Source organism: Callithrix jacchus, chromosome 2 (assembly GCF_049354715.1).
Source record: "Callithrix jacchus isolate 240 chromosome 2, calJac240_pri, whole genome shotgun sequence".
Classification (NCBI taxonomy): domain Eukaryota; kingdom Metazoa; phylum Chordata; class Mammalia; order Primates; family Cebidae; genus Callithrix; species Callithrix jacchus.
Window position 1 is genome coordinate 16,068,461 of NC_133503.1, and position 18,591 is coordinate 16,087,051.

At 46.2% G+C, this 18,591-nt stretch overlaps 2 protein-coding genes and 1 long non-coding RNA gene across 7 annotated transcripts in view; 1 reads left to right on the forward strand and 2 right to left on the reverse strand.

Annotated features, from left to right (window-relative positions):
* Positions 1–1,771, reverse strand: FAM220A (family with sequence similarity 220 member A). Its single transcript, XM_054248622.2, has one exon. The coding sequence runs from the start codon at positions 1,733–1,735 to the stop codon at positions 959–961; it is 777 nt and encodes a 258-aa protein (XP_054104597.2). The 5' UTR covers positions 1,736–1,771; the 3' UTR covers positions 1–958.
* On the reverse strand, positions 1–15,997 carry SMIM10L3 (small integral membrane protein 10 like 3). 5 transcript variants are annotated; one of them, XR_013530130.1, is made up of 3 exons: positions 15,590–15,997; positions 14,015–14,170; positions 1–1,816 (listed from the first exon to the last, which is right to left on the reverse strand). XR_013530130.1 is itself a non-coding variant. In XM_035282962.3 (2 exons), the coding sequence occupies exons 1-2, from the start codon at positions 15,773–15,775 to the stop codon at positions 1,796–1,798; spliced, it is 207 nt and encodes a 68-aa protein (XP_035138853.2). In that variant the 5' UTR covers positions 15,776–15,997; the 3' UTR covers positions 1–1,795. The 5 variants fall into 5 exon arrangements, 2 of the variants coding, with proteins under 2 accessions (XP_035138853.2, XP_054104635.1); XR_013530131.1 differs by having other exon boundaries at positions 14,015–14,195; XR_013530129.1 differs by lacking the exon at positions 14,015–14,170 and having other exon boundaries at positions 15,402–15,997.
* Positions 15,954–18,591, forward strand: part of LOC144580529 (uncharacterized) — a 15,194-nt gene continuing 12,556 nt past the window's right edge. The window contains exon 1 of the long non-coding RNA XR_013530145.1: positions 15,954–16,068. This is a non-coding gene — a long non-coding RNA (uncharacterized LOC144580529). The remainder of the gene's footprint in view (positions 16,069–18,591) is intronic.

Consider the following 18,591-nt stretch of genomic DNA (forward strand, 5'->3'; position numbering starts at 1 on the left):
TAAAATAAGACATATTTATTAAGCTAAAGAACAAATTTTATTTTTCGTTTCCTCCAAACACTAAAATAGCACATGGCATAATTCGGCACACAATATAAACTGGTATATGCAATCAGTAATCCCCAAAATGGTTAAGTCTCACTTTGGGAGTCCTTAAAAACTTATGCCCTTAAATTATCGTTATTAAAGTTATCAGCAGACAACAAAAGGAGTCACCTGAAAAATCTGAGGGCACAAGATACTGCAATTCCTAGAATCCGGGAAACTTTTTAGAAGGGAAGTAACTTGATTTGCTTCTCTGTAATGGAGCTACCTCTTTCTCAAGCTCTTTTTCGTTGAAGGTAACACTGCTAGGGTTCCGAGTTTGAGAAGGGACTCCTCGAAAGGTAAGCTTAATATTGCAACTTTCACCCCAGGGCCTCTGTCTAAATCACATTTCACGTGAAAGGAAAGGGGTGTGAGAAGGGAAATCGAATTCTGCTGCACACGAAAACCATCTACAAAATGCAGAAATGGTAACAGCTTACTACGAATTCAGCAAGGCTTAATGCCAAGTACAGCGGTGTAAACTTCACGAATATCCACTTCCATTGGGTGATCAGACAAGCCGAAGGAACACACAGGACTTCGGACAGTAGCCCTTTAGAATGAGTGTTGAAGACAGAATTTCATGGTAAATCTGTATGTTCTAATCTGATATTTATACAGGCTATGATAGTCTCCTGAAATGTTTCCCAGTTCTTTATGTCTTTGAAAGCACAATTTAACACATGCTAAAAAAGTTTCTTCCACATCAACCAGCTTTGAATTTCAACTCAATTTACTTGAAGTCTGTCGAGTCATAAAAAACCACAGCAGGAACTGAAGGGCTGCACGGTTTGCATCCAGACTTAATGGGAAAGAAATCGTTCTAAGACAACTCTTAAAATTAACCTATTTTTATTGTTCTGCTTGGACCTTAACTATGGCATAATGAATTTGCTAATTCAAAAGGTTGCAGAACCAGTAACCCCAGTGTCATCTGGAGACCATTTGAGGTGCTTTTAAGCATTTTCTTGAATTCTACTGTTTGCTTTGAAAACATGGACTTTAAACAGTCAAGGAAAACTCGTTCTGTCTCATCATCCAGGAGCACTTCTAGACACACGTGCAGCACTGCAGACAGGACGGAGTGCAGGCAAGAGGGTTCCAACTCAGAGCCCAGACACTCGGGAAAATCACTTGGTGGGTCATCCTGACAACTTCCCATTTCCAGCAGTTTTTGATGGTGTGGCAGTCCTGACACCTGAGGCTCTCCTTTGGGGCACTGTCCTCTGTGGCCGTCGGCCTCAGGCCCTCCTCCTTGCCAGTCCCACCTCAGAGCTTCAACACCACTGCAGGACACCCCAGCAAAACACTCTGTTGGAGCAGAGAACAAACCCATGGCTGCGCTCAGAGTGGCTACTGAGGCTAGATTTCTTCTTATTAATTCTTTCACATGTGGAAACACTGGGTCACCACTGTGAAGCCAGAGGCCAGCCCCACTAGGATCCTTTCTCATTTCCAGTGATAATGCAGCACTCTGTGACTTTCTGTCAACCGCAGGCTTATTGATCCAGGAGGGTGCATCTGCAGGCCAGGGGCCCTCCTTCAGCATTCTTTTCTTAAGGCTGTGTAACAGTTTGTCCAAATCACCTCCTCTGGCCCGCTGCACTGGTGCCAGGCAGGTGCCAAGGGGCCCTCTTTTGTCCCTCATGCTTCGTGTTCTTGGATGGGATGGGCCTGAGGTCACGCCTGTGTCAGTCCAGGAGGGCCTTCAATGGATCTCAATATGAACCTAGGAAAGGGGATCAGATTAAAGTTCTAAAATGAAGACAGATGGGTCTTAAGAGCATCTACACCCACTAATTATTTCCTAACAAACACTAAGATCTTTCTCACAGTCTCTGGTACTATGGAGTCCTAATTGTGACAGAAAACAGAATGATAATCTGTACCCACTAGAAATCACAAAAAGAATAGTACTTTGTTAATAGCCATTCCTGAAAATATATTTATATATATTCCTGAAAAAAAATATATATATATGGAATAATTTTTGAGACAGAGTCTCACCCTGTCACCCAGGCTGGAGTGCACTGGCGTGATCTCAGCTCATTGCAACCTCCGACTCCCACGTTCAAGCAATTCTCCTGTCTCAGGAGAAGCTGCAACTACAGGTGAATGCCACCACGCCCAGCTAATTTCCATATTTTTAGTAGAGATGGGTTTCACCATATTGGTCAGGTGGGTTTTGAACTCTTGCCCTCAGGTGATCCACCCACCTCAGCATCCCAAAGTGCTGGGATTACAGGTGTGAGCCACCACATCCGGCTGTATTTATATTTTTTAACATATATGTTATATTTATATTTAGAGAAAAGGTCTTTCTATGGTACACAGGCTGGAGTAGCTGGGATTACAGGTGCCTGCCACCATGCCCCGCTAATTTTTGTTTTGTTTTCAAGATTATAAAAACTTCCTCTTTAATCAAGGCTTATAACATGAACAGATTTCTTGAATAAAATGGAAAGTTTCCAGTATACTGAAACATAAATCCACAAGTCACCATACATACAAAACCCGGCAGAAAAAAACAAAAAGAAGTTTACACAATCCCTGTAACAGCCATGGTCTTAATCTCAGATGCTTCCTCCATCTGCCAAGTGTGTTCTAGATACACAGCACACTAGCTTCTGGGGTCACACTCAGCTGAGGCTGTGGGTCCACAGAGCACTCATCTGGCTGGGCTATGGTAGTGGTGGCTCTCCTTAAGAAGCAAAGCAGTTACCAGCATATTCAAACAGTGTATTGAACATCTTTTAAATATCAAAGTGAGAAACAAGAAGGCAACACAATAACGTCATCAGAAAGATGTTAGCAAGTAAGGACAGATGTGTAAAGCTTGAGGCTGAAAAGTGGCTTGCCAGCTTCATTTCTTCGGCTTCTTGGGTAGTGGGAGCTGGAACAGTAAGATATGAAATTTTGGTTCACAGATCATATAATGGACCCAACCCTGACTCTGCTGAACGCCAAGATTCCTCCATTCAGATTCAGACATCAAATGGGTTTTAGGGACCAGCTTGGCTATGTCCTTGGGCAGCAGGACATGCCGATATTCAAACTCCTCATCGTCGTATTTGTCTGAATAGTAAATTTGTTTGTGCAACATGATTGCTCCGTCTGCTAGCCTTCAGCCCCGCACTGCCAACCTCTAAGCAACTCCCAGCAGCACCAATTTTTCTATTTTTAATAGACACGTGGTTTCACCATGTTGGTCAGGCTGGTCTCAAACTCCTGACCTCAGGTGATCCACCAGCTTCAGCCTCCCAAAGTGCTGATTACAGGTGTGAGTCACCATGCCCAGCCTGGTGCAGAACATTTCTTAGGCTTAGTTTTCCACCCTCTAATTAGCAAATAATAGAGGCTTTTTTTTTTTGAGACAGAATTTTGCTCTTGTTGCCCAGGCTGAACTGCAGCAGCACGATACTGGCTCACTGCAACATCCACCTCCTGGGTTCAAGTGATTCTCCCGCCTCAGCCTTTGAGTAGCTGAAATTACAGGTGCCCACCACCATACTTGGCTAATTTTTTGTGTGTTTTTATTATTTAGTAGACATGGGGTTTCACCATGTTGGCCAGGTGAAATTAGCCAGGCGTGGTGGCAGGCATCTGTAATCCCAGCTACTCGGGAGGCTGAGGCGGAAGAATCGCTTGAACCTGGGAGGTGGAGGTTGCAATAAGCCGAGATCATGCCACTGCACTCCAGCCTGGGCGACAGAGCAAGCCTCCATCTCAAAAAAAAAAATTTTGAAAAGCTGTGAAATGAACAAAAAATAAGATGACTGGGCATGCTACCTAGTGCATCCTTTGGGTTATGTAATTTTATAGGGGCCAGCACCTTCATTGTCTCTGAGCTGCTTTACAACTCTGTCGTTTGCCAAAAACCTCAAGAGTAAAGCAAACAAGTTCCTGTCCAAAGAAAATAGTTTAATTAAGCTAATCAGACTATTTTAATTAGACTAATTAAGTTAGTCTCATGGAATTCAATGGATTACTGCCCTATGGATACTGACCAGCTCTGCATCTATCGGTAAATTCACTTTTGAGTATTATTTGAATTTTCCTTTAAACTGTTTATAATATTACATTAGTTCCCTCTTTAAATGAGTTAAATGTAATTTTAACACATGATGTGTTCACATAAAAAACAACCACACCCTCAGCCAGGCGTGGTGGTTCACACCCATAATCTCAGCAGCTATAGTCCCAGATACTCAGGAAGCTGAGGTGGGAGGACTGCTTGAGCCTGGGAGGCAGAGGTTGCAGTGAGCTGAGATTAAGTCACTGCCTTCTGACCTGGGTGACAGAGTCAGACTCTGTTTCAAAAATAAATAAATAAATAAGGATCAACAATGAGAGGATCAGCTACAGCTGAAAGTGGCTGATGGGGACAGAGAAATGGCAGGTAAGAAACTGCTGTTTCTCTAATCTTATGGAACTAGGAGACTCTTGATGCTACGTGGATGTATAACCGCATTTAGATTTGTTGTAAATTTTGGCCAGGCGCGGTGGCTCATGCTTGTAATCCCAGCACTTTGGGAGGCTGAGGTGGGCGGATCACTTGAGGTCAGGAGTTCGAGACCAGCCTGGCCAACATGGTGAAACCCCATCTCTACTAAAAATACAAAAATTAGTCAGCCATGGTGGCAGGTGCCTGTAATCCCAGCTAGTAGATAGGCTGAAGCAGGAGAATCGCTTGATTGAACCCGGGAGGCAGAGGTCGCAGTGAGCCAAGATCCCACCACTGCACTCCAGCCTAGGTGACAGACAGACAGCAAGACTCCATCAAAAAAAAAAAAAAAAAAAATTCTTTTAAATTTTAAAGAGTATACTGGGAAGAAAACGGAGGGTGCAGTTATTATTGGAAGCTGAAGGAGAAAGCAGAGAGTTGAGTGAAAGAGGCCCTGGGATGTGTCACGGGGAGCCAGGGATGGGAGCCAGCCAGGAAGCCTCTGCAAGGACAGGATGTCTGGATTTGTATTTCAGATGAATTATTCTGGCTGCACCATGATGGACAGACTGGAAATGGTTCAGAATAGACACATACCAGTTAGGAGGCTATTCCAATAGAGCAAGAAAAAGAAAGAAACAAGGCTGCAATCATAAGAAGGAGCAGACTCAAGTTTCGTATTGTTTTTGAGATGAGATCTCACTCTGCCACCCAGGCTGGAGGACAATGGTGTGATCACAGCTCACTGCAGCCTTGAACTTCTAGGCTCAACCAACCTCCCGACTCAGCCTCCTGTATTACTGGGATGACAGGCAGGCACCACCATATCTGGCTAATTTTTTTTTTTCCAGAGCAGGAACATAAGTTTATTAAAAAAGCTCTAGAGCGGGAAAGAAAGGAAAGGGCACTTCAAAGAGATCCAAGTGGGTGCCTTGATGAATGAGTTTTTTTTTCTTGTAGAGACCGGGTCTCCTCATGTTGCCCAGAGTGGTCTCAAACTCCTGGCCTCTTAAGTGATCCTCCTGCTTCAGCCTCCCAAGTAGCTGGGATTATAGGTGTGAACCACTATGCCCAGCTAAAGCATTTTTTTAAAGTTGGCAACTGACCGGGCCCAGAGGCTCACGCCGGTAATCCTAGCACTTTGGGAGGCCTAGGTGGGTGGATCACCTGAAGTCAGGAGTTTGAGACCAGCCTAACCAACATAGTAAAACCCTGTCTCTACTAAAAATACAAAAATTAGCTGGACATGGTGGCACATGCCTGTAGTCCCAGCTACTCGGCAGAAGAACAGCTTGAGCCCTGGAGGCAGAGATTACAGTGACCCCAGATCACGCCATTGCACTCCAGCCTTGGTGACGAAGTGAGACTCTGTCAAAAATAAAAATAAAAATAAAAATAAAATAATAAAGTTGGTGACTAACTCAATGCAGAAGGTGGTGAGAAGACTCACAGGCTTCTTCTGACTTTCAATTTTGGGTGATGAAAGTGTCCGTAACTGTAAACGGGAGGAGCAGCAGGTCCAGAGGGAAGGGAAGTACAGATTGGGAAACACAAGAGTTTGACTGTGCAACTTGACCAGGATGGTCTCAATCTCTTGACTGTGATCTACCCACCTCGGCCTCCCAAAGTGCTGGGATTATAGGCGTGAGCCACCTCACCTGGCCAGTATATTTCAATATATATTGAAATAGGTATTTTAATTATTATTTTTTTTTTTCTGAGACGGAGTCTCACTCTATCTCACCCAGGTTGGAGTGCAGTGGCATGATCTTGGCTCACTGCAGCCTCTGCTTCTCTAGCTCAAGCAATTCTCCTGTTTCAGCCTCCTGGGTAGCTGAGACCACAGGTGTATGCACCACGGACGGCCCTGCTAGTTTTAGCTGTGTCTTCTCCCCTTTGGGACTAGCCTTGCCAGCCCATTAATTTTGTATTTTTAGTAGAGATGGGGTTTCACCATGTTGGGCAGGCTGGTCCAGACCTCAGGTCTCCCAAAGTGCCGGGATTACAGGTGTGAGCCACTGCACTCGGCTGGTATTTCAATTCTTAAGAAAAACAGGTCATATAATATGGGACAGCACTCAGATAAATTAGTTTCTAACCATTTTTAGTAAGTCCTTGTACAAGGATTTAGCATTGTTCAGAAGTGAAGCATTTCTTGTATTGTGTTAGAGTACCTTAAATAAGGTACCATTTTGATTTCATTTATTTCATTTTCCTTAGCAAACTAACACAGTATAAGGTACCATTAATAATCACTTATGATTCAGAAACATTAAGAAAAAAAATCATTCATTTAATGAAAAGGTAATCATACATTCAATCATGATAGAATACATTGTTTCCTGAAGAATACATTGTCTCCTCACGTTCTTCTAGTACTTCAGTAAATTCAGTAATAAACTACGTAATCCTCTTATCAAAAAGACTTCAATAGGTTGGTTATTTATTTTGTTTTGAGACAGAGTCTTACTCTGTCACCCAGGCTGGAGTATAGTGTGGCACAATCTTGGCTCACTGCAACCTCTGCCTCCCAGGTTCAAGCAATTCTCCTGCCTCAGCTTGCCAAGTAGCTGGGACTACAGGCGCCAGCCACCACGCCCGGCTAATTTTTGTATTTTTAGTAGAGATGAAGTTTCGCCATGTTAGCCAGGCTACTCTCAAACTCCCGACCTCAGGTGATCCACCTGCCTTGGCCTCCAAAAGTGCTGCGATTACAGGTGTGAGCCACCGAGTTAGGCCACAAAATGACTTCAACAGGTTATTGAAAACATTTTGGCTCAGAGCCCTCAACTAACCTCCTCTGATATGAGACTGTTACACATATTATCTGTATTCTGAGGGTCACAAATAACTTCTAAATAATTTCTAGACATATTTAAGTCATTTGAGTCATTTTTTCAGTTTATTCTCAATATGCTAGAGGTGTATTATAGCAGATAAAGTATGCCTAAGTGTATACAAAATCAACTCTTTCCAGCCTCCTCATGCCCAAACCCATGTTAATTAAGTCTACAAAATGTAAAAAACAGTGTAAATGATGTTATTGCAAAGAAAGGTAGCCACCAAAGCTGAGACCACCAGAATGAATGAGGGAAGGAGTCTCATTTTGAACTTCAAGAAAGCACGATTCAGGAAAAATGAAGTGCAGCCCAGGTTCCAGGGGGTAAATCCTGGAGCCTATACCTCCCTCGCCCTCCCACCAAAAACGACAAAGGCTGAACACCAAGCCCAGGAGGTCAGAGGGGCGCTGTGCCAGGGAAACAAGGTTGTCCAGGTGTACCCAATCCTCACCGCAGCAGGAGCAGTCACCTTCCCCACAGATCCCTGCCTGTCTGGGCAGCTGAACTGCTGGACCACAACGGCCTGACCCACTTAGCTGCTGCCCTCGTGGGTGCCTGTACTCTCACCTTCCCTAACCTGAGCTATTCCCAGCCTCCAGGGCCTGACAGTGCCGAGTGCTGTTGCTTTGTAAACTAAAAATATCTTGGCCTCAATGTTTCTGAAAGAGAGCTGGCAAGGCTAGTCCCAAAGAGGAGAAGACACAGCTAAAACCAGCAGAGCCACAGTGGGCCATGAGGGGATCCTGTGAGTGAAGAGAGCTCACACATGCTCCCAGATGGGCTGGCTCCACCGCCCTCAGGTGTGAACACTAGCATACCTTAACTCACTGCGCTTATGCCCCAAATGATCAGACTGGAGGTAGCAGAAACCAACCCCTAGATTTCCACACAGGAATGACCCTATTGCTTCTAAATTCAGCTGAATCATGATCACAAGGAACACACCAACATCTCTCAGTTCTTGTTACTTGCCACTCGGAACATCTAAATCACACCTGATGGCCAGGTGCAGTGGCTCACATTTGTAATCCCAGCACTTTGGGAGGCAGAGCTAGGAAGATCACTTCAGCCTAGGAGTTGGAGACTAGCCTGCACAATACAGCAAGACCCCCATCACTACAAAAAATAAAATAAGCTGGGTGTGGTACACACACCTGTGTGGAAGGATTGTTTGAGCCTAGGAGTTTAAGACCAGTCTAGGTGACATAGTAAGACCCCATCTCCACAAAATATAAATCATACCTGCCCTTATAAAACCAGCTGTGCCGCCCCCACCACCCCCACCACTGCTGTTTCCCCTTCCCAGTCCTCTGGATGCTCACAGGTGCAATCACAAGGAGAGGAGAGTGAGCGGACGAAGGGTGCCAGCTCAGAGTCAGGCAGCTGACTTCCGCAGGGCAAATGAGTCTTAGAGACTCTGTCACCCGAGCTGGAGTGCAGTGGCAAGATCTCGGCTCACTGCAACCTCCACCTCAGCCTCCTGAGTGGCTGGGATTACAGGCATGCACCACCACGTCCAGCTAATTTTTAGTAGAGATGAGGTTTCACCATGTTGATCAGGCTGGTCTTGAACTCCTGACCTCAGGTGATCTGTCCGACTCAGCCTCCCAAAGTGCTGGGATTACAGGTGTGAGCCACTGCACCCAGCCCCTCCCAGGATTCTGTGAGGATTTGATGTATGAGAAGCAGCCAGCATCCTCTGACTAGCATCCCAGGGGCATCCCAGCTGCTGAGATCATGCCACTGCACTCCAGCCTGGGCAACAAGAGCAAAAGTCCATCTCAAAAAAAAAAAAAAAAAAAGTCAACCCTTATCACAGACACCTCTTATCTAATAGATAAAACCCATCAAGGCCAGCAGCGGTGGCTCACGCCTGTAATCCTAGCATTTTGGGAGGCCAAGGCTGGCAGATCACAAGGTCAGGAGTGATCTCGTCTCTATTAAAAATACAAAAATTAGCCATGCATGGTGGCATGTGCCTGTAGTCTCAGCTACTCAGGAGACTGAGTCAGAAGAATTGCTTGAACCTGGGAGGCAGAGGTTGCAGTGAGCCAAAATTGCACCACTGCACTCCAGCCTGGGCAACAGAGTGAGGCTGTATTTCAAAAAAATAAAATAAAATAACAGCCGGGCACCGTGGCTCACGCCTGTAATCCCAGCACTTTGGGAGGCTGAAGCGGGTGGATCACGAGGTCAAGAGATCGAGACCATCCTGGTCAACATGGTGAAACCCTGTCTCTACTGAAAAAAAATAATAATACAAAAAATTAACTGGGCATGGTGGTGCGTGCCTGTAATCCCAGCTACTCGGGAGGCTGAGGCAGAATTGCCTGAACCCAGGAGGCGGAGGTTGCGGTGAGCCGAGATCACGCCATTGCACTCCAGCCTGGGTAACAAGAGCGAAACTCCGTCTCGGGAAAAAAAAAAAAAACATCAAGAAACTAAGAAGATGACCAATACCCCAACAAAAAAGCGGCCAAAGAACATGGACAGTTTATGAAAAAAGAGCAAATGAATCTGTCTCTCACACACCACCTCATCCTTTTAGCAAGGCAGGGCTTGTTGACGCAAAGCCCAAAATTCAGGAACACATCCACGATGCTACCACCTCTATGGCCACTGTCCTGAAAACCACCACCATTTCTCACCTGGGTAGCTGCTTCTACTCACACCTGTACAGTGCATTAAGAGTCATCTTCTTGAAATGGTTAAAGATGAGTTACATGTGATCCAGAAATTCTGCTCCTAGGTATACATCCAAGAGAAATACCTAGGTCCACACAAAGCTTACATGCAAATGTTCACGGTAACATTATTCACAACAGCCAAAGAATGAAAGCAACCCAAAAGTCCAACATAAAAAGATACACAAGACAAAAAAAGACTAAGGAAGAAAAAAAAAAGAAAAAAGAAATAAAGTGAAATTCTGCTTTGGAGGAGCTGAAACAAAAAAAAAGAAAGTTAAAAGACTAAGGAGGGCCAGGTCTGATGGCTCACACTTGTCAGCTTAGTTCTTTAGGAGGCTGAGGCAGGAGGATCAGTTGGGGCTAGGAGTTCAAGACCAGCCTGGGCAACATAGTGAGACCCCATCTACACAAAAAAATGTAAAAATTAACCAGGCAAGATGGGACACGCCTGTATCTCCAGCTACTCAGAAGCCTGAGTTGGGAGGAATGCTTGAGTCCAGGAGTTGGAGGCTGTAGTGAGCGATGGTCACACCATTGTACTCTAGCCTGGATGACAGCAGAGGACACTTCCTCAAAGAAAAAGAAAAGAAAGAAAATGAAAAGGAAAAAAAAGAAAAAAAAATCTAGGTGATCTAGGATCTAGGACTAACATTCTTCCCAGAGGCCACATAACTGAAAAGGGCAGGCATGACTTATTAAATTATAGCAGATTCACAGTACCATTTTTAATCTTGCTTTTACTAACTTTAATATTCGGTATTGATTCTCACTGTTTAACTGCCTTGTATTTCAGGTTCTGTATAAATAGGGATGCTAACAACTCTAGGAGACTAAAGCTTGCAAACAGTATTTTAAAATCATAAGTATTCACTGTGTACAAAGCCCTTCTGCATCATCTTCTCATTTAATCATCTTTCATCCTAAAGAGGTATGAGCCTCCTTAAAATGCCTCACTGCCCTACAAACTAGAGATCTATCCGGGAGGGGCTCCCTAAACAAATTTGGAAAATGGGAGTTCTCTATGCCTCATTATTTTTGAAACAGATTCTAACACTCCCGCAAATGAAGAGGATGGGCATGGCTTTTTCTTTTTTGTCTTACTCTGTCACCCAGGCTAGAGAGCAGTAGTGCAATCATAGCTCACCACAGCCTTGAAATCCCAGGCACAGGTGATCCTCCTACCTCAGTCTCCCAAGCAGCTGGGACTACAGGTGTGCACCACTACATCCAGCTAATTTTTAATGTTTTATAGTCAGTCATGGGGTCTTACTACGTTGCCCAGGCTTCTCAAGCTCCTGGCCTCAAGCAATGGTACAGCATGTTCTTTTTTTAAAAAAAAAAAAAGTTGGGGGACACGTGAGGTGGAAGGCTGAGGCAGGTGGATCACGGGGTTAGGAGATCAAGACCATCCTGGTTAACACCATGAAACCCTGTCTCTATGAAAAATACAAAAAATTAGCCAGGAGTGGTGGCAGGCACCTGTAATCCCAGCTACGTAGGAGGCTGAGGCAGAAAAATTGCCTGAACCTGGGAGGCAGAGGTTGCAGTGAGCCAAGATCGTGCCACTGCACTCCAGCCTGGGCGAGAGAGTGAGAATCTGTCTCATTTAAAAAAAAAAAAAAGAAGCATGAGTCTGTCCCCCTTATTCCTTCAGAGTCTACTTCCTGTTGCACTCCCTTTACCAGAAAGCCACAAAAATTAAACCTTCTAATCAGATAAATTAGTGATTTTTCACAAATGAACAAAAACTCTGAAACTTGCAGGGGAGTTTAAAGTAGCAGAGGTAAGTACCACAGTAAAGAAAAAAGACACCCCATTCCCCATTGTCAGGATGTGAAATGGCTGCTTGTTGCATTAATCAAGCCCAAGCATAAAATCTTCACACATTTTTCTTTTTTTAGAGACAGGGTCTTGCTCTGTTGCCCATCCTGGAGTGCAGTGGCACAATTACAGCTCACTGCCTCCTTGACCTTCTGGGCTCAAGTGATCCACCTCAGCCTCCCAAATAGCTAGAACTATATGCATGCACCACCACGCCCAGCTAATTTTTGTAGTTTTTGTAGAGATGAGATTTTGCCATGTTGCCCAGGCTTGTCTCCAACTCCTGAATTCAAGCGATATTCCCACCTCAGACTCCCAAAGGGCTGGACTTACAGGGGTGAGTCACTGTGCCCAGCCCACACAATTCTTTTTATTTTATTTATTTATTTGGAGACAGCCTTGCTTGTTGCCCAGGCTGGAGTGCAGTGGCACAAACTCAGCTCACTGCAACCTCTACCTCCCAGCTTCAAGCAATTCTCCTGCCTTAGCCTCCCAAGTAGCTAGAACTATAAGCATGTACCATCACACCTGGCTTATTTTTGTATTTTAGTAGAGACAGGGTTTCACCACATTGGCCAGGCTGCTTTCAAACTCCTGACCTCCGGTGATCTGCCCACCTCAGCCTCCCAAAATGCTGGGATTACAGGTGTGAGCTACTGGGCCCTGCACTGGCCCACACAATTCTTAGAAAGCCCTTCCCCAAGTCCTGGTGACTACTTTGTCTGTGCACAAACCCCAACCACCACCTGCCCCAGAACTGCGAGCCTACTTTCAGCTCCCAGATTCTCAAAAGCTGTGTGGTACCTAGATTACCCCTTGATACCAAGCCCATCAAAAGACCCCATTATGGTCTTTTGGAATTGGGGCATCTAGCTCTCCTCCACTGCCCACATCACTTTTTACAGAGCCAATTTCCTTCCACCAAAACACACTTACTCTCAATCATTACAGTTCAGATCCTTGTTATGAAGTTTGTATTTAAATAACCTTTCCAAGGCTGGGCACGGTAGTTCACACCTATAATCCCAGTATTTTAGGAGGCCAAGGTGGGCAGATCACGAGGTCAGGAATTTGAGACCAGCATGACCACTATGGTGAAACCCCATCTTTACTACAAATGGAAAAATTAGCTGGGCATGGTGGTGTATGCCTGTAATCCCAGCCACTTTGGAGGCTGAGGCAGGAGAATCGCTTGAACCCAGGAGGCAGAGGTTGCAGCGAGCCGAGATGACACCATTGCACATTAGCCTGGGCGACAGAGCGAGACCCCGTCTCAAATATATGTATATTTCTGATTTCTCTTGGCACTGACTAGATCACAAACACTGGGCCCCTATTTCCGAAGGTGGTGACTGGGGAAGGCACAGGCTTTCTGGTTTACCAGTACCCCGACCTGATTCAGCAGCACCCTTCACACAATTCAAACCCCCTCGTGGAGGTTGTGACCCCTCTAGTCGGGTACCACTTCAGGATGCCACAAGCCCTTGCTTACATGAGAGTATCTCAATTTAGACCTCAAAATAAAGAAGCCAGTTCATCTCATCTTTTTTTGTTTTTAGACAGGATCTCACTGTCACCCAGGCTGGAGTGCAGTGCTGTGGCACAATCTTGGCTCACTGCAACCTCTACCCCCCAGGCTCAAGCAATCCTCCCACCTCAGCCCCCCAACTAGCTGGGACTACAGGCGCACGCCACCACTGCCTGGCCACCACACCCAGCTCATTTTTTATATTTTAGTAGAGACAGGGTTTCACCATGTTGGCCAGGCTGGTCTTAAGTGACCCACCTGCCTTGGCCTCCCCAAGAGTTAGGATTACAAGTGTGAGCCCCTACACCTGGCCACCTTAATTCAATTTTGATCAACAGCCAGAGGTAAATTTCATATTAACTGCCAACACCTGTGTCAGGCACTAAACACCTGAAGACCCGATACTGGGACAATCATACTTTGATACGACCAAACTAACTTTAGAGAGGGAAGGCACCTGCCATGTCTCATAACTGGCTGATACTACTGTTCAGACTGGTTCATTCTGCACACCAGGGAGAAACCCAAGTATCTCCCATTGTACCCAAGGGAGGGTCACTCCTCCATCACAGAGGTATGCAAATAGAATGCAAGAGGGGCTCAGTACCTGGCCACCTTTCCTTGAGAAAGAATTCTTGAGTTGACCACTTTTCCTTCAGTGGAAAGGCATCTGAAGCCCGACTCACTGGGATGTGCCTGCAATCCAGGTGCTTTGGGAGGGTAAAGCAGGGGGATCGCTTGAGGCCAGAAGTTCAAGACCACCCTAGGAACATAGTGAGAACCTGTCTCTATCAAAAAGAAAGAAAAAGGCAACTGAAATTCAACATTTGTATAAGTATCAGTCTCTTGGATGGGCACCATGGTTCACGCCTGTACTCCCAGTACTTGGGGAGGCCTAAGTGGGCAGATCACTTGAGGTCAGGAGTTTGAGAACCAGCCTGGCCAACATGGTGAAACCCCGACTCTACTAAAAATACAAAAATTATCAGGGCATGGTGGCAGTCACTGCTACTCAGGAGGCTGGGTCAGGCAAATGGCTTGACCTCAGGAAGCAGAGGTTACAATGAGCCAAGATTGAGCCACTACATTCCACCCTGGGCAACAAAGGCTCTGTCTCCAAAGAAAACAAGCAAACAAACCGAAATATCCATCTTTTATAGAAAAGGCAGTCTCCAGGGTGCTGGAATGTAAGCATAGTCTAAGTTCAGCTGAATGGTTCCAGGCTTCTGAAACGTTTTGTGCTTCCTTCCACCCTTCCACCTCTTCCACTTCACTCTCACACCTCAGTTCTACCTCTGGCCAGAATAAATAACGTACATTTATCAAAACACGGTTAACTTCCAATCCATTTTAAGCTTCAAGGTAACATAAAACGTCTTTGCAGGTCAGGTGCAGTGACTCATGCCTGTAATCCCAGTACTGGGAAAATGAGACGGGAGGATCGCTTAAGGCCAGGAGTTCAAGACCAGCCTGGGCAACACAGCGAGGCTTTTTTTTTTTTTTTTTTTTTTTTTTTTGAGACGGAGTTTCGCTCTTGTTGACCAGGCTGTAGTGCAAAGACGGATCTCGCCGCACTGCAACCTCTGTTTCCCGAGTTCAAGCAATTCTCCCGCCTCAGCCTCCCGAGTAGTTGGGATTACAAGCATGTCCCACCACACCCGGCTAATTTTGTATTTTAAGTAGAGACATGGCTACTCCATGTTGGTCAGGCTGGTCTCGAACTCCTGACCTCAGGTGATCCGCCCGCCTCGGGCTCCCAAAGTGCTGGAATTACAGGCGTGAGCCACGCCCGGAAGAAACGCCTTGTCTTTACAATTAAAACAAAAACGGGGAGGGGTTTGCAATGTTTGGGAACTAGAAAATTCACCCAAGAATTTACCCAACATTTAGTAAAAGTCCTCTTCAAGACCTTTCCAGCCCATGCAATCTCGGACCCCACCTCCCGAGCTGCGGGACTTTCCCCAAGGCAAGTCGCTTCACCTGACCCCCAGTACCGCGTTTGCAGATCCGGGACAACGACACCACCTCAGTGGGTCCCCCCAAAGTGGCGTCGCAGGGAAAATGCACGGTGCTTGGCAGACACTCAGCTTCCAGGCAGTGGCAGCTGCCGTAGCTTCTGCATCCCGCTGGTGAGGGGGGCGCTCCGGGTGGGCCGGAGGTCGGGCGGGCACGAATCACCCACCTGCAGGCGGACGTTGAGCATCATGGAAGCCACGATGTAGAGGTAGGGGAAGTTGATGCGCAGCCGCCAGGCCAGGTCGAAGAAGATGAGCAGCGTGCGAGTCAGCCCCTTGCAGAAGACCCCATAGGAGCGGGCGGCGGCCGAGCGCGAGAGCCGGACAGCCAGGCCCGACAGAGCCGCCGCCATATAGAGACCGGCGCTCCCACAGCCCGCCCGCCCGCCCTCTCCGCTCCGCGTCGCCCCAGCCGCTGGCCCTCGCCTGGCGCGCTCAGGGAGCGAGGGAGGGAGGCGGCGGCTAGGCCGGCGGGCGGGCGGGCCGCGGGGGAGCGGTGTCCTCGCGTCACGCTAGGGGAAGCGCCTCCGCCAGCCGCCGCCTGGTCCCAGCCCGGCCGCACGGCCTGACGTCACAAAGCCAGCCATGCGCCTGCGCAGCCAACAGGCCCCGCCCCTGAGCAGGCCCCCGCCACCTTTTTTGGCAGGTAAGGCGCGCATGCGCTGGAGAGGGGACGTGTGGGTCGAGGCTGATGCACTGTCTCCGTCCGCCCCCTACTGGTGAGCCTGAAAATGAGGACAAAGGGAGGCGGTGAACGGTAGCTATGGTTGCAGACAAAGTGAATGTATTTAACGTCGCTGGACTATAGAAAAATGGTTGCAGTGCTAAATCTTTTTTTTTTTTTTGAGATGAAGTTTCGTTCTTGTTTCCCAGGCTGAAGTGCAATGGGGCGATGTCGGCTCACTGCAACCTCCGCCTCCCGTGTTCAAGTGATTTCCCCAGGCTCAGACTCCTGAGTAGCTGGCATTATAGGCTCCTGCCACCATACCCAGCTAATTTTGTATTTTTAGTAGACACGGGGTTTCACCATGTGACCAGGCTGGTCTCAAACTCCTGACCTCAGGTGAGCCACCCGCCTCGGCCTAGCATTTTTTAAAAATAAATAAATAAATAAAGTAGGCTGGTGGCAGTGGCCCATGCCTGTAATCATAGCATTTGGGAGGCCGAGGCGGGTGCATCCTTTGGGCCCAGGAGTTCAAGACCAGACTGGGCAACATAGTGAAATCCTGTCTCTACAAAAAATGAAAAAAACTGGCCAGGCATGGTGGTGCACACCTGTGGTCCCAGCTACTTGGGAGGCTGAGGCGGGAGGAACGCTTGAGCCCAGGAGTTCAAGGCTGCAGTGAGGTATTATCACACCACTGCACTCCAGTCTGGACAACAGAGTGAGACCCTGTCTCAAAAAAAAAATCACAAACCTTTATTTTCCCTTATTTTTGCAGCATTATATTTTGCCACATTTATCATTGACATTAAAAAGCTCACTTCCTTTTTTTGAAAGCTATTTTTTCCTTTCAGTTCACATTGGATGCTATCCTTGAGTACTGCAGTGCACATGCTGCAGAATTATCATTGTTTTTCCAGCTATCCCCTTGATAAAAAAAATAGGATGAAAATGTCTTTATGCAGTATTTAGGCAAATAATTTAAACATTTTAAAGAGTAGAATCTTCAGTGGAACATTTGTCAGGAAACACAGAATCAATCTGGTAATGTGTAAACAGGCTTGGAGATCAGCTAAATTTATTCTTAGGCTTGTAGAGATTTTCACTGGTGGAAATTTGTCAGTCCTGTTTATTTGAACGATGCAGAAAGACCAGATGTGCTGAGGCAACATGTGATTATAGAGAGAGATATAGGTATATGTATACATACACACACACACACACACACACACACACACGCATATGTATCCTCCCTGGTTACTTATTTTTTCTGTCTCTAAATGCTGTTGTGGCAGTGAAGCATTTAAAAAAGTTATTTTCAAAATGAGGGTCTTGCTATAATGCCCAGTCTGGAGTGCAGTGGCATGATCACAGCTCACTGCAGTCTAACCTCCCTGGCTCAAGCCATTCTGCCACCATGCCTGGCAAATTTTTTTTTTCAGTCCGATTCTCGCTCTGTTGCCAGACTGGAGTGCGGTGGCACAATCTCGGCTCACTGCAACCCCCACCTCCCAGGCTCACATGTTTCTCCTGCCTCAACCTCCTGAGTAGCTGGGACTACAGGTGTGTGCCACCATGCCCACCTAATTTTGGTATTTTTAGTAGAAACGGGGTTTCACCATGTTAGCTAGAATGGTCTCAATCTCTTGACCTCATGATCCACCTGCCTTGGCCTCCCAAAGTGCTAGGATTACAAATGTGAGTCACCGCGCCCAGCCCCAGCTAATATTTTTAATTTTTTTTTTTTTTTGGTAGAGACAGGCTCTCACTATGTTGCCCAGGCTGGCTCTGGAACTCCTGGTCTCAAGCAATCCTTCTACCTTGGCAGAGAGGCATTTCAATAAGCCATTTGGTTGCCATAAACAATGGCAAGCAAAATTACCACAAAACTAAACTGGGCAAGGTAAGAAGCCTGTTGTAATGACATGTAATGAGAAGTCAAAGAGACACGCAGGAAAGCTAACAAGATTTGAGGTATATCTGGGTCAATTTGTTCCAAACGACAGTTCAGGCTGGGAAATTAGCCTAGGTTCCTGACTTAGCATTCAACTGAGCCCAATTTCACTAAGCATCTTTGGGAATACATTTTCCTCATTATGGGTTGAGAAACAAACACAGTCAGAACTAATTATAAATCAGTGTGAGACAAACATAGTGTATCATGCCTATACTCCCAAAACTTTGAAAGATCAAGGCCTTCAATAATTGTTATTATTAAAAATAATTTTTTTGAGATGGAGTCTTGCTGTGTTGCCCAGGCATGCTGTGCAGTGGCATTATCTTAGCTCATTGCAACCTCCACCTCTCAGGTTCAAGTGATTCAGCCTCCCGAGTAGCTGGGATTACAGGTGCCCATCACCATGCCTGGCCAATTTTTGTATTATTAAAAATAAAACAATTGATCAACAGAATCCATGTCCTTTGCCTACAATCTTCACCCTGGTATGAGAACTGTGTCTCAGGTGAGAGAAATAGTCAAGGCTTTTTTTCTTTTCTTTTCTTTTT